This window comes from Rhododendron vialii, chromosome 2a (assembly GCF_030253575.1).
Source record: "Rhododendron vialii isolate Sample 1 chromosome 2a, ASM3025357v1".
Classification (NCBI taxonomy): Eukaryota; Viridiplantae; Streptophyta; class Magnoliopsida; order Ericales; family Ericaceae; genus Rhododendron; species Rhododendron vialii.
In genome coordinates, this window is record NC_080558.1 from 1,704,261 (window position 1) to 1,719,578 (window position 15,318).

Genomic DNA, 15,318 nt, shown 5'->3' on the forward strand with positions numbered 1-15,318 from the left:
AGTGGGCCCAGCAAACGTGCGGTGGGCGGAGCGGTGGGTGGTGGGCGGTGGGTGTGTAAGTGATTGATCCGAACTTCCAAAAATTAGATGATCCGAGCCATTAAAAAATGGAAGATTGCACTTCGAATACATAAGCAGTGATCTCGTACCCCAAGAAGAAAAGTGAGAGAGGGGACGAAAATTTTTTACACTTGGACTTTCCAGGCTGCTGTAGCAAATAGATGTGGTTTTTTTTTTTGTACAGAATAAATGGCCGCATGTACATCTATACAATCTTTCTGAATTTGCATTTCATATCAGTTGAAATTAAGGAAGTTTACTTGTGGATAATACTAACGCGTGTCACGATGGACACTGCTACGACACTTTTCAGACAATCCCTCATTCTAATTTTTAGTTGAAAATTTTTAGTCCAAAATTGGGGATGAATTAATTAAGCACTCATTAATTCATATCCAATTAATTAACCACACATACTGTCAAGTACACTTGTTAACAACCGGCTCATGGTATTTGTTTTTCTGTGTTATTGCCTTCCGTTACTAGGGCTACAACAGAAAGGTGGTAGCAGCATCATTTCTCTAGTATCACTTAGCAAGAGAAATACAGAGACTAAATAATAGAGTAGCTGTAGTTCTTAAATAAACAACCATGCAACCGATGTTGTAGGTATCACTTGAAAGAAAACTTGAAAATGAAAATTACTTCTTGAAAACTAATAACACACACGGACAAACGGTATAGTACAAGCACTGATAATAGATTTAGTTTCTTCGCCCCTTCCTTTTCGGCCTCTTTGGAGTTTTCATTGCCCTTTCAAAGATCGCAACAAACCGTTCATGATACCTCGTGGTCAGCGTGTGCCCAATAACCAACCCAACAATCAGCCCACTCCCATATCCCATCATTATGACCATCCAGTAGATACCCCTCGAAAACTCTGAACCATCGCCTTGCGAGCTGTGTCGCGGTGGTGGTGGGGGTGACGTTTCTGAATTCCCGCACAACATCGTTAGGGGGACACCACACAATCCCATATTCCCACCATATGAACTATTATCAAATGTATCAAATTGTTTACCTCGAGGTATGGGGCCCGTGAGACGGTTATGAGAAACATCTAGGACTGAGAGGAAAGTGAGTTTGGTTAGCTGCTGAGGGATATGTCCTGAGAGCAGGTTTTGAGATAGGTCCAAAGATTCCAGGTCCATCAGATTTGCCAAGAAAGACGGGATGGTGCCAGTGAGGTTGTTATTGGAAATGTTTAGTGCTTGTAGTCCACCGAGACTTCCAAGGGATTTTGGAATTTCTCCGCTGAATTTGTTGTTTGAAAGATCAACAGCTACAAACACACTTTGGATCTTCTCATAAAACCTTTTCGTCCTTTTAATAGAAATTGTTACTGAATAGGTAAAACGCCATCTGTAAATAACGTTTTTGACGATTACAAATAGTGGTTTATACACATGCATGTATGCTGGATTCTCTTTCGTGACCAGTTTCATTGCATTCCAATTCTGGAAGTACTCTGATGGCAATGTACCAGAGAAACCATTGTGTGAGAGGTCAATGATCCGCAGCTTCGGAAACTTCAAATTAGTCTTAGGATTCTCAATGGCACCATGGAATCTGTTAGATCTGAGAATAAGAACTTGTAAATCAGGGAGAGTTCCCAACCAAAAGGGAAAAGTGTCATTGATCTGATTATCTCCTAGAACAAGAACTTCAAGCATTGTACAATTAGCCAATGAACGCGGTACCACCCCATGCAATTGATTTTGACTCAAGTCAATCATCCTGATCTCCCTCATGGACATATGGGGAACAGTACCATGAAAATTGTTGCTACTCAGATTGAGCAGCAACAGAGAATTGCTGCTAGAACTAGCCAAGCATTGAGGAATGGCCCCACTTAAGTAATTATCTGACAAGTCAAGCGCAAAAAGAGCTCTATTTTGGCAGAACGATGTTGGGACTTCTCCGGTTAATAAATTACCAGCGACTCTATGAGTAAGGACAGACGGTGGTGGAAGAGGGAGTGGTCCTTGCAGCTTGTTAAAGCTGAAATCTAGGGATTCTAGTGATATCCATGGAATGGCATATGGATGCTCCTCAAATCCTGTAAGAAAGTTTCCATGAAGGTTGATATGTGTCATTGTTTCTTTACTTGTGCTCCACATCCAAGTTGGTATTTTGCCATGAAGACCGTTATCAGCCAAATTTAGCCCTTCTAATTTGTCTTGGAACCTCAAGAAATCAGGGAACTCCTTCAAGCCGCATGACGCCAATCCCAAACGGATGAATTTTGGTAGAGTAGCATTTGTACTGTTTGTTGCTAGCACCGTCAATATATTTCCGGACAATCGCAATACAACAAGGTTTTGGAGATTTTGAAAGATGTCTAGCTCGACTTTACCACTCAAGTTGTTTGAAGAAAGATCAAGACTTTCGAGATGCTTGAGTTGAGAGATTGATCTAGGAAACATGCCGGATAGTTGATTTTCTGAAAAGTCTAGATAGGTTAATTGGGTGAGGTTCAGAAGCCAAGATGGGATTTCACCAAGTAACTCATTGTTGCTAAGAACCAAGACGGATAGCTGGGTCAAGTTTGCAAGAGACTGTGGTAATACATTATTTAATGTTGTACCAATGAAGTATAACGCAGTGAGTTTTGATAGCTTTCCAAATAGGAAAGATAGGGTTCCTGCATCAAAAGCACCACCGCCGAGTCCTAATTCAGTGAGTTTTGATAAGTTTGCGATTGATGAAGGAATCTGTCCCCAAAAATTATTTCCAGAAACACACAGAGACGTGAGTTGGGCTAGATTGCCAAGCGAGGGTGGAAGAGTCCCATACAAATTGCAGAAATCTAATTCTAACACAATTAAGGAATCAGGATTCCCAATTGAAGTTGGAAGCACTCCGGAAAAACTTGTGTACGAAATGATCAATACCTCAAGCGGACTACCGTGTGGAAATTCAGGAAGGTAACCAATGAGGTTTTCATTGAGTTTAAGGTCTAAACGCCGTAGGTTTGGTAGATGGAAAATGCCCATTGGGAATTCACCATACAGCAAACAACTCTGAAGATGAAGACTTGTTAGAGACGTCATATTTGATAAAGCACCTGGAATTGTAGAAGATACGTTCACCCCACTGAGGTCAAGTACTTTCAGGTGGGTTAGGTTTTGAACTAGGTCTCTCATACTAGGTTTTCCAAGTTTCAAAAGAAGTTCAGGAGAATATGGGTCAAAAAATCCAGACAAATCTAGGAAAGTCAATCGGGAAAGCAAGGAGATCTCAGAGGGGATCTGACCAGAAAAACAAGAATTGTAGAGTTGGAGACTCCTTAGTCTCGAAAGATTTCCAATTCGGGTCGGAATTTGAGAATAATTGAAGTGATTGTCAGCAAGGTTCAGCCTCCGAAGGTGAACAAGGCTGAAGAGTCTGCTATTGGAGTTGATAGAACCATGAAGGAAGCTACTCCTGAGGTCTAGACCAATCACACGACCGGTGTCATGGTCACACTCCACACCATCCCACGAGCCGCAATCGCTAGCATTTCCGTCAAGCTTCCATGACTCAACCTTTGGATAAGCAGAAGGGTTGCCAGAAGCAAACTTCTTGATGTCAAAGCCATGCTTGAACTGCAGCAAGGCTGATCTCTCATCTTCATGGCATAGTGGCTGCATAGAAGAGTAAGAGTTAGTCAAAACATTATTAAGATTAAAACAACACAAGATCAGGAACGTGTGAAGAAACAAAGATGAATCCATCATGTGTATAAGTAGCTATCTTAAGAGATACCAAATCTTGGATGAGAAAGCTAATGCCCTTAATGTGCTTTTATACACTCCTAGTGCTCAAAAGGCATATCTCTAATAATGGACCCCTCCCCTGAAGTCCATTAGCTTTTGAAGTCAAGTGCACCCACTGAACTTGTTGGATGAACAAAGCACCAGGAAATTGAAGTGCTAGAGGAGATTGTGTTGGACCCCTCCCCCGGTGTCGACGTTGGAGTTGCTCCAATACCTTTTTTAGGTCAAGTCGCGTTAGCTGTAGAGCGTTGGTCTAATCTCATCATGACCAAATAGATTGTAATGGTTTGAACTTCATTGAACGCTCTAAATGTGCATTGACCCGGTCTTTTTACGCTTGTAGAGCGTTGGTCTAATCTCATCATGACCAAATAGATTGTAGTGGTATAAACTTCTTTGAACGCTCTAAATATGCGTTGACCCGGTCTTTGCGCTTGTAATTAAGTATGCATTTTTTTTTCTTCGTTGTCGTTCACTGGAGAAGGGTTAAAGTCAATTCACGTAGAGTGTGGGAATTTTCTGGGCCGTGTTGTTCATTACATCTTGACTTGATTCTCACAAAAATTCATTCTGGAACCGTAGCCTAAAGAATTATAATAGAATGGGTGGGTGGTTTTTTTTTTTGTTTTTGTCAACCTGGTAGGAAACTTTCATTAATAAAAAAAAAGCATAACAGTGCATCGAAAAGGATGATTATCGTTCCATAAAGGATCCAATAATGGATTAGGAGGTCTAGTTTCCAAATATGAATACCAAAACCTCGCACACATGAAGTTGCCAAAGTGTGAGCACCTACATTGGCTGATCTATGAACAAAAAGAAAATCACAAATCCTAACTGATCAACTCCTCAGCGAATATCTTTGATGACAACTTCCACTTCCATAGTGCAAGATCTTTTGCAATCCAAAATATTACTCCCTCCGTCCCCTTTTAAGTGTCCCATTTCGTAATTCCAACTTATTAAGAAAACATTATTATTACATTTTTCATTTCAACTTTTACCTCTACTTTCTCTACTTAACTCTTATGGAGACATCATTATTACACTTTTACTTACTAACTTTTCAAAATGGAATCTACTTTTAGGGGCAAAATGAAAAATGTACCAACTTTTACCCTCTAACTTTACAAAATGGACACTTACTAAGGGACAACCCAAAATGGAATACTGAACTTTAAAAAGGGGACAGAGGGAGTAATTGATTGGAAACTAAGCCGATCCAACCGATCTGATTTTTCATCAGACCACCATCGAACCCAAAGCGACACCTTGATGATTAAGGAGAGGCCAAGAGAAATGAAAAAAAGAAAAAATGCAAAGAAACTTTCAAATATGAGATCGAGAGAGGAAAGACTTGCATTGGACATGAGAGATTATTGAAAGCAAGAAAAGAGACTATTATTTACGGGGAAAGGAAACACCCATGATGGGTAAAGCCTCCCCTCCCGCTGCCGCATAAGGGTGGCGAAAACCCTAGCGTAGGGAGGGGAAGGAAGAGAAAAAAAGGCAAGGGTTTTTTTCCCTTAAAGAGAGAAGCTCTGGGCTAGAGAGTGAAAAAAAACTTTAACAAGTGGGGTAGAATGGGTTGTTGGTCCCATTGCCATTGATATTGATAGTAGTTTTCATATATAGAATTGGAACTATAGTCAATAGAATATAAATTTCACGAAACATCTTCAAAAGGGGTAACAAACTTGCTACAAATTTATTGCGATTTACATCAGAAAACATTGAACAAGAAATTGCAACAGTTAATAGAGGAAGGAATTAAAAGGGCAGGTTTATACATGACTACATGAGTTCCATTTCTCAGGGTCACAACAATATATGCTCTCTCTTCACACTTAAAATGAGTTTTCAAATGGAACTCATCCAACTCTCCAAATTGAAATCTCAGAAAAGCAAGCTTGCCCAAGCAGCAACAAATGCAAAACCACCAAATGGAGCTAAGGTGGAGTACTTTCTGTCCTCGAGCAATGCCACAGCGTAACACCTGTGGAATATCAAAAAATATTGCTGTTAACTTTGTTGTCTAATCACATATTCTCAAAATTCGCATACCAGTGGATGCAAATTTTCTACTAAGCTAACAAAACGATATTCAGAGAATGGCAATGGCGTCTTCAATCGGGAAATTGTAATTGCAAGAAACATCATTTCACCCGAGTGGCAATGGAGAACATTTTCGCTCTGCCACACCCAAAGCTAAAAAAACATTTACTCAAAATTCACAAGACCTTACGAGGGCATGCTATATATCCGTTCTCTGCCTTGCATATTACCTTTCATGGACTCCTGAAAATACACAAAGTATTTGTGTCGGAGACCAGATACTTGGGCAACTGTATAGGCTGTTTACAAGGTTATTGCATGAAGGCATAGGAATGTGGGGTTCTCATTTAGATCTGGTCTCCTCCTGGCTGAACCTCTTGAGTGATCTCCTGGCTAGTCTAGCTTCGATGTCCTAGTCCTGCACATAGTGCCCTACTGATCGGAGGTGACCGGAAAGGGACTCCAACTAAGCATCTGGAGGAGGAAGTACAGAGCTTAGGGTTTGTGAGATGTCTAGAGTGTACCTTACATGGTTTATCCCTGTACCTTTTATAGACCTCCAAGACTTGCTCTCCAAGCTAGCAAGTGCCCAAGCACGTTCGGTAACCGCCTCGGCTGACGTATTGAGCCAGGCGGTTTGTTGCACGTGAGTGAACTGGCATTGACGATCCATGTCCACGCAACAACCTTATCCGATGTCACAATGTCCGCGCCACAACCTTATCCGATATGGTGTAACGTCCGGTACAGCAAACCGTATCGGAACCGGAAGCTGCTAGGCTAAATCGTCAGGTTCAGCCCACATGTCGGTCCGGCCCAGTTGGTTAGGTCACTAGGCCTCCTGGTCCGCACCAAAGATCTTGTTCTACCTAACCACCTTCCCTCGTGGTTCGATCAATTGGCTCAGCCGACTGCAAGGAAGATAGAAGAAATTACATATATAAAAACATGTGGGAAGGATTTGAGTCCCACAGTAAATAAAAATGAAAAATGGTTTGATCTTAATATACAATTGGGTGGCTCACTAGTTACAAGACTTAGCCTTTTAAATGAACTTGAGTCATTTAATGTATATTGGGCCCAAGCAATATGGTGTGAACTATGTGGATACTCCACAACGGATTGAGTCTACACGCACACAAGGAGAACCTTTGTGGATTGGACTCCTAACGAGGTTTTGTATCATTGGAGCAACACTGCCAACTTATGGCGTTTTGCTATTGTAGCATGCCAAAATCTGACTTTGGCTTTTGTCATTTTGGCACAAACCTTGGGAGATGCTCTGACAAAGGTTCTAGAACTTTGATGTACCTTTTGTCAAAATTTCTTAATAAAATTTGTGTTGCCTATAAAAAAAAAAGTTTATATAACTGTGAAAGTGAAATCTCATATTAGAATAGAGAATGTCTTAATATTGGACTGCGGTTAAATTTTGAACGCGGGAAGTTGTAGAATGTTCTGACAGGTTAAATATTGTGTTTCCTAGGGGACAAACTCTAGACTTTCTTATTATCAACATATGCTTTTATGGACTACCAAACTAGCAATAGGGGACATGGTCTTGGAAGTAAGACCACTAATGTTCTTCTTTCATTTTGAGTCGGCGAATAATGTCACCAGTTTCCTGAGTCCTCGCCTTGATTATATAAGGCCTCGGTCCCCAATTGTTAGTCCTTTTTTTGGGAATTTCAACTTATTAAGGGGCATCATCGTTGCGCTTCGTATAGTTTGATTTTCCGGTTTTCCTTATTACCCTCAGAAGTAAGGAGACACCATCATTACATTTCTGGGTTGCTTTTCTAATTTGAAAAAGAAAAAGGAAAAAGGTAGGGGTATAACATTTTCATAACAAATGTCGCGCAGAAACAAATTAACACCGATCAGGCACTACAAATGTTCCATAAGCTTAATTTTCATTATAAGTACGATGTACTCATCGAGTGTCACAAAATGAACAATTCAATCATAATGATGATGTGCCCTCTGTAAAGTCTAACAAGTTGCACACCCTCTGTAAAGTCTAACAAGCTGCACAACACCGCCGTAGTGCGGTGGTTGACCAAGGCAACCCTTAATTAGCCTCTTCAATTGACTTATTTTTATAAGAGATAAACACATCGAAACTTACAAATAAATGCTGCCGGCAAGGTATGAAATTGAGGTTAAACCGGTAGATAAAGAACTTGGGTTGTACTTGGTTCACTAAAACGAAATGTTCATTTGGCCATTCGGGTCAAAATCATTTTATAATGTTTGAAAGGTATGAGCAATTTAAAAATGGCATGCATACCCATCAATGAACAAGAAACTTGGGAGGGAGGAAGTAGTATTTCATTTGCCAGAAACCGATGGGATATGATTTGGCCGGGTTTCTTAATCTCAGAGGATGTACCCATCGAGAAGCCACCATACGTAATCTTCAATATCATCTTGAAATTCAAAAGTGATACTCATACAACAATCCAAACACAACACCAAATACAATCTCTCACATACATATGGGCTTCACATACACTAATATGTGTGGGCTCCACATATATGTAAGAGGTTGTGTAAGTTGTTGTGTTTGGATCATTATATTATATGAGTAGCATTGTTGCTCGAAATTTACATGTGGGGTCCTAAAACGAATCAAGCTTCTTAACTTAACTAGTCTTATGAACGTGGCTAATTTCATGTTGAAGTCGTGATAGACAAGCTGAACGATAAGTAACAATCCTTTTTCTTAACAAAAAGAAATGAGGTAAAAAGATAGTGATGGATTTGTCAAATATAGTAGTTTAATAATGATTTTAAATCAATCCAAAATATAGGTATGCCTTATTGATTTAAATTCGGAAAAAAGTAAAAAACAGGCATTTTTCCAATTAAAATGCAATTACGTTGTCCAGCTAATTAATCCTCATTCCTGGAATTACAATTTACAACGTTACACCTCAGTACGTACTATACCTATATATAAAGGCCACTGGGTTAAGAAAGATATAAACACCATCTAATAAACCTATCTTACAGGCCATATCCCTAAATTACCCTTCTGAAATGACAAGAACCAAAGTGAACATTGAATACATAGCAAAAGATGCTGAAAGGAAATCCACCTTCAAAAGAAGAAAGAAAGGCTTGATGAAGAAGGCGGAGGAGCTTAGCATCCTGTGCGCAGTCAATGCTTGCGCAATCATTTTCTGCCCTTATGATCTTGAGCCAGACGTTTGGCCGTCACAATTGGAAGTTCAACTCATCATCACGAAGCTCAGGAACATGTCCCCGTTAGGGCAAAACAGAAGAATGATAGATCAAAAAGATTTCATAAGCCAACAACTCACAAGGGTAAATGAGCAAGTGGCTAAACAACATAGGGAAGTTCGGCACAAGAAGATGACCAATATCATGTTTGAGTGCTTGAATGGCAAAGGGTTCGAGTATTTGAACATGTCTGATCTGAACGATTTAAATTCTCTGTTGAGCCAAAACATAAGGGCTATTGAAAGGAGAATCTAATTTCTTGAATAAAAGCATAATGGGGGTGACTAAAATGGGAAGCGGCGGCAGTGAGGCGCGAGTGCTGAGAGTCTTAGTTTCATTTATTTCAATTTTAGTATCACACATGTTTAATGTTGTTGGCTCTTGACTTTTGTCGTTTATTACTTCGTTAAGTACAATTTGTTAAGTTGTTATTGTTAGAGATGGATTGTCGTTTTTCAATCACCACATTAATGCTATAATAATGAGTTTTATGTTTTTCTTCCTTACTGCCATTTCACATGAATGACATTCGAATGTTTAGCTCACGACACAAACTGTTTTCTAGTTTTTGACAGTTTTTTTATTTCTTATGACAAACGTAGATGCATCAATTGTGTAGCTACCTCTAGTTAGATGATTTTCATTTTTATGTGATCTACAAAAATAAGCGGCTCGAGTTAATGAAACAAGGACGTTGATATGCCCCATTTTGGAATGTAGAAGGATCATAATTAGAGAAAAGTATTGAAAGGAGAGAATCCTTGGTGCAAAAATAAATAGAACTAGAGAGAGTAAAACATGACAATAAAGACCACACAAAACACAATATACAACACATGGACATCCTTTTAACTATCACTCATAAAAAAGATTAACTCACCCTGGACATCCTAATAATAACTATCAGTCATCTGTATTTAAAAAAAAAAACTGAAGAAGCTTCTCGTTCATAATTTTCTCCCAATTCCTCCTACATGAAAAGGAGAGACGAGGCTCTCGACATAGATGCTTCCATAGCTAACTTTAGCACTCGGAATGCCGCAAATCGCAATGTCCCGCTTTTTGAATTTTTGTGGATTGTACACAACCAAGTGCTTCTCTCCATAGACGTGAAACAACAAAAATTCGTCTTCCGCCAACATACTCACCCCATTCAATACGAACAATTCAGAACACATCGTGAATTCAGTCCAAGACTCTCTTACCCCGTACTCCTTCATCATGCAAACCTTATTTCCCTTCGCACTAACCAAACAAAGAGAACCTCCAAGAACCAACAGATCATAATAGTCATAATGCCTACTCTCGCATCTAACTAACGAAGTAGGCAGCGGCATTTCCTTGAAAATCTCACCCGATAAATCGACAGCTATTATATTCCTTTCGGAACGATTCCCATTCCAACTAAGGAAATGGAGGCATCCATTCAAGAAAACCCCACTAGAGTTTCTCACAATAGATCGATACTGGAAATCTTCACTTCTCCTCCAAGCATTTGTTTTTAGTGAATACACAGCCACGGTCGTAGTGCCACACTGATTTTCATACGAGGATGAGAGCATCAAAACCTTGTAATCATCTGTCGATGAGTCGTAACCCACACCGTACACAATCGCCACAACATACATATTCGATTTTTGGACAAATAGACATACGGGCAGTTTCTTGCATTCTCTAGTGGATGGATTCAACAAGAATATGGATTTGTCAGTGCGGGAAACTAGAAGCAAACCATCGCAAGAACTCAAAACCTCGACCCACCACTCGGCGTCGTGTTGTTCCACGGTGGGAAACTCAAGTTTCGTGAAGGTCGGATTTACGTCGTTGTAATCCACCGAGTTGAGATTGCCAAAGCGGGAAATGATAACGATTTTTTTTTCAGGATAATTAGAGTTTTTGGTTTTGGTTTGATTGAGGTGGGTTTTGGCGAAACGGGGATCGGAGATGAGGGATTTCCATAAGGAAGAAACACACTTGAAGCGGTAAAGAGATTTGACGGGCAGTCGAGAGAGTATATTGTCTGTGATGAGATCCTGGGGAAGGGTTCCGCCGTTCGACATGGCGACCGCCAATTGGGTTTCAAATCGATGGGAGAGGAGTTTTTTGGGTGGTTGTGGAGGGTGGTGGTAAGTGGCAGAGCTTGGTGGTGGAGATGCTTTTATAAGCATTGTAATAAGTCGTTGATGGGAGATGGTTACGATCAAAACCCAAAATAAAAAAAGACTGGAGAGGGTCAACTCGATCAGCTACAGTGAGAGGTGCTGTTGGAAAATTATTTCATGGAGATTACATAGGTAAGCATTTGATTTCTTCAAATCAATTACGTTGCGTCACGTCGTCACGTTTTACTTATTAGAACCAATGTTTTGATGATGTGGGGTAATATATATAATTAATTTGAAAAAAATTAAAGTTTATACCGAGGCCGGTATATATAATTTATTCTCTCATTTCATGTTTCGCAAGCAATGCGGTGGCGACCGGAAACTAAAATTTTAAACTACCAATAATTTAATTTCAGAATGTCGTGATTAAGTGTACTGACCACGTAAAATGCGTGGTAATCAAAGATTCTCTCGCGTTGACCATGTCTCATGACCATTAATTCATTTAATAATCACATTGGCCAAACAAAAAAGGAATAAAGAGAAGTCTACGCTAAAGACAAATACTACGAGTAATTAGTATGCTTGGTATTAATTATATTTTTTGCGAATCTGATCTTGTTAGGCGACTTTGAAATTTTGCTACTCTTATTGTGCTCTAATTGTTATCTCTAATGGTTTGTTTGGTCTGTTGAGGCCCATTTGCCTTTATGGGGTTCCTCTCTGTTGTGTAGGCTTTTGCCTTACAGTTGAATACAATTCTCACATTTGCAAAAAAGAGAGGTGAAAAAACCATTTATTCGTTATATATTAAAAGAAAAATACATGAAGAAGCTTCTCTTTCATTGCCTCCCAATCCCTCCCAAATTATATTAACTACAATCTTAGTTAATTTGGTAGAGTAAATTTTAAATATTTAAAAGTCAAAGGAAATATAATTTGGAAAGCTAATATACAGCTCTACGAACAACAAACATGGGAATATGCCTAAATCCCTCCTTCTTCCTCTTACGTAATCTGATTCCATACGTATCAAAGTTCTACAAGTCAAAAATAGGATAAAAAGAAAAGCTCAAACGAAATCTTCATTTAAGAGATCCCATGATTATTGTAATTAGCTAAACCAATCAACTAAACAAATTTTGGTTTATGAGAACCCATGATTTATGGGATAGTTTCTTCATAAAATTATATATATATATATAGAGTCCGGCTCTTATGAGGACCACCTCATTTTAATAAAATGCGGACCTCCCTTTTCCGATCGAATTTCGATGATCCGAGCCGCTCAATGCGTTCAGAACGTGATTTTAAGGGTACTCGCGAGAAATTGGCAAAAAAAAAAAATGATCGGGAAAGGCTTCATCCGAGCAATTTTTGTTTATTTTTTATCGAACGGTTCAAACAAAAACTGCTCGGATGAAGCCCTTTCCGATAATTTTTTTTGCCGATTTCTCGCGGGTATCCTTAAAATCACGTTTTGAACACATTGAACGGCTCGGATCATCGAAATTCAATCGGAAAATGGGAGAAATGAGGAGGTCCACATTTTAACTAAAATGCGGACTCCCTCATTTGAGACTGACTATATGTGTGTGTATATATATATATATATATATATATATATATATATATATATATATATATATATATATATATATATAAACGAAAGAGCTAGAACAGAGCTGGTTTTAGTTAACCAAAAAGCATTGACCATTGCAAACTTATAGGTCAGTTTTAATATTATTCAATTGCACAAGTAAGTATCTATTATCGCTATATTATATAATTATGTGGGGTAATAATTATAGTTACTGAGATATAACTCCTAATTTCCTCTTGGGACTACAATTAATCAGACCTTTTGTTTGGTATACATCTTAGAGTGTTGTATATGTTTGTTCTTTTTATTTTGGAAAATGATATTACAACTCTAAAAATTGATGGAGACACTCCTAAAAATAATGAAAAGTGGCTTTGAAATTACACTGATTTTCGTTTATATTTTCCTCCGCTCATCCAAACTTCAAATTTGCCATTACGCTGACAAACCAAATAGAGACAATCCCCGAGAATCTCCAACCTATAGTATGCATGCGCGTGATTTGTGGAACCATCCAAACAAGCCAGCCGCGGCACTTCTCTGAAAACCTCATCCGATAAATCGAAAGCAATAATCCTTTTGGAAAAATGTCGTGCATCACAACAAAGGTAATGGAGACATCCATTTAAGAAAACCCCACCAGAGTTTCCCTCAACACACCGAGACTGGAAATCTTCAACTCTCCTCCAAGCATTAGTTTTTAGTGAATAGACAGCCACGATCGCAAAGTCATCAATTACGCCCTCTTCACAACAGTATGAGAGCATCCAAAGTACCTTGTAATCATCAGTCGATAAGTCGTAACCCACACCATACTTATCCAGCAATACACAATTATTTCAATAATCCCTTCGGACAAATGGGCATATGGGCAGTTTCGTGCATTCTCTAGTGGATGGGTTCAACAAGAATATGGATTTATCACTACGGGAAACTAGAAGCAAACCTTCGCAAGAACTCAAAACCTGGACCCACTTCTTGGTGTCGTGTTGTTCCATCGTAGGAAACTCAAGTTTTGTGGAGGTCGGATTTACGTCGTTGGGATCCATCGAGTAGAGATTGCCACAGCCCGAAATGATAATAATTTTCTGTTCAGCATATTTAGAGTTTTTGATCTTGGTTCGATTGTGGTTGGTTTTGGCGAATTGGGAGTCGGAAATTTGGGATTTCCACGAGGGAGATGTACACTTGAAGCGGTGAAGAGATTTGACAGGTAGTCGAGAGACTATGTCTTTGATGATATCTTGGGGAAGGGTTCCGCCGCTGGACATGGCTGCCGCCTTCGGATTTGAGGGTGGTGGTAAGTGCCAGAGCTTGGTGGTTAGAGATCCATTTTATAGGCATTGTGAGTCGTTAATTGGAGATGGTTATGAGCAAAACCCAAAATAAAAAAGATTAGAGAGAGTCAACTCAGCTGAGGTGGGGAAATTATTTCGTGTTCTGCAAGCAATACAGTGATGACGAAAAATTATTTCATGACCACTCAATAAACACAATGGCCTAAAAAAAAGACAGTCGGTATCATTTAGTTTTAGTTATATTTTCTTACTTTTTTGTAAAACTTTTTGAGATTATCATTCATCACTAAAGATAACCGTTTCTTAGTTTTTTCATCATTAGTGAGTTTTTGTTCTTCTTCTTCTTCTTCTTTTTTTCTGTAATTTTGATCATATGTTTTTCCCTTTTAGGTTCATTTCATCAAGATAATTTCTTTTCTTTTTTGTTATCCAAACAAAACAAAGCATCAAGGACTGCCATCTTGAATCATTCATCAAAAGGTTATTAGCATGCGAGGACATTGTCATTTCAAATTTCTTAAAATAGAGGTCCAACAAAAATGAAAAAAAAAAAATCTTTTTAATTTACCGTCTTAAAATCAAACAAGTCAAAGTATGTTGGTGACAAGCTAACTCAATCTAAAGAAATCTGTACACTCGAAGACTAGAAGTTGTGAAAAGAAAGGAAAACGATAGAAAATATGTCTAACACGGGAGGACAGTGTCATTTCAAATTTCTTAGGAGAGAGGTCCATAAAATATGAAAAAAGCTGCATCTCTTCCTCCGTCTATTTTTAAATGTCCATTAAAATTTTGCATCCCTTTTTAAAATCATTGTGTTATAGAAGTAATTGAGATGTATCGAACAAAATCCATATTGTATATTTTTAACAATATACATTAAGGGATATAAACAAATGAAAATGACATGCAGAACTGTAGTGAACATTTAAAAAGGAACGGAATGAGTACCATTTTAAACCGAAAAAACAAGACATAGTTTTTCATTTAATTCTTACCGTAGTATCTTATTTGCCAGAAATCGATGGGATATGGTTTGGCTCACCGTAACCTTCAATCATTTCCCAATTTGCATGTGGGGTTGTAAATTGAATCAATCTTCTTAACTTAATTACTATTATGAACCATTGAAAATTTATTATAAACGATTGAAAAATCATTCACGTTCATTTTTTATAAGTAGATGGACAAGC

The 15,318-nt window shown here is 38.6% G+C and overlaps 4 protein-coding genes across 4 annotated transcripts; 1 reads left to right on the top strand and 3 right to left on the bottom strand.

Annotated features, from left to right (window-relative positions):
• Positions 1-701: 701 nt before the first annotated feature.
• Positions 702-6,546, bottom strand: LOC131316248 (receptor-like protein 7). Its single transcript, XM_058345557.1, has 4 exons — positions 6,403-6,546; positions 5,883-6,011; positions 3,853-4,056; positions 702-3,686 (listed from the first exon to the last, which is right to left on the bottom strand). The coding sequence occupies exons 1-4, from the start codon at positions 6,544-6,546 to the stop codon at positions 765-767; spliced, it is 3,399 nt and encodes a 1,132-aa protein (XP_058201540.1). The 3' UTR covers positions 702-764.
• Positions 6,547-8,915: 2,369 nt separating this feature from the next.
• LOC131312455 (agamous-like MADS-box protein AGL80) lies at positions 8,916-9,396 on the top strand. Its single transcript, XM_058340210.1, has one exon. It carries the CDS (start codon positions 8,916-8,918, stop codon positions 9,372-9,374), a length of 459 nt encoding a protein of 152 aa, XP_058196193.1. The 3' UTR covers positions 9,375-9,396.
• Positions 9,397-10,066: 670 nt separating this feature from the next.
• LOC131316249 (F-box/kelch-repeat protein At3g06240-like) lies at positions 10,067-10,747 on the bottom strand. Its single transcript, XM_058345558.1, has one exon. The coding sequence runs from the start codon at positions 10,745-10,747 to the stop codon at positions 10,067-10,069; it is 681 nt and encodes a 226-aa protein (XP_058201541.1).
• Positions 10,748-12,171: 1,424 nt separating this feature from the next.
• Positions 12,172-14,098, bottom strand: LOC131316250 (F-box/kelch-repeat protein At3g06240-like). Its single transcript, XM_058345559.1, has 3 exons — positions 13,774-14,098; positions 13,277-13,572; positions 12,172-12,264 (listed from the first exon to the last, which is right to left on the bottom strand). Exons 1-3 carry the CDS (start codon positions 14,096-14,098, stop codon positions 12,172-12,174), a joined length of 714 nt encoding a protein of 237 aa, XP_058201542.1.
• Positions 14,099-15,318: the final 1,220 nt, after the last annotated feature.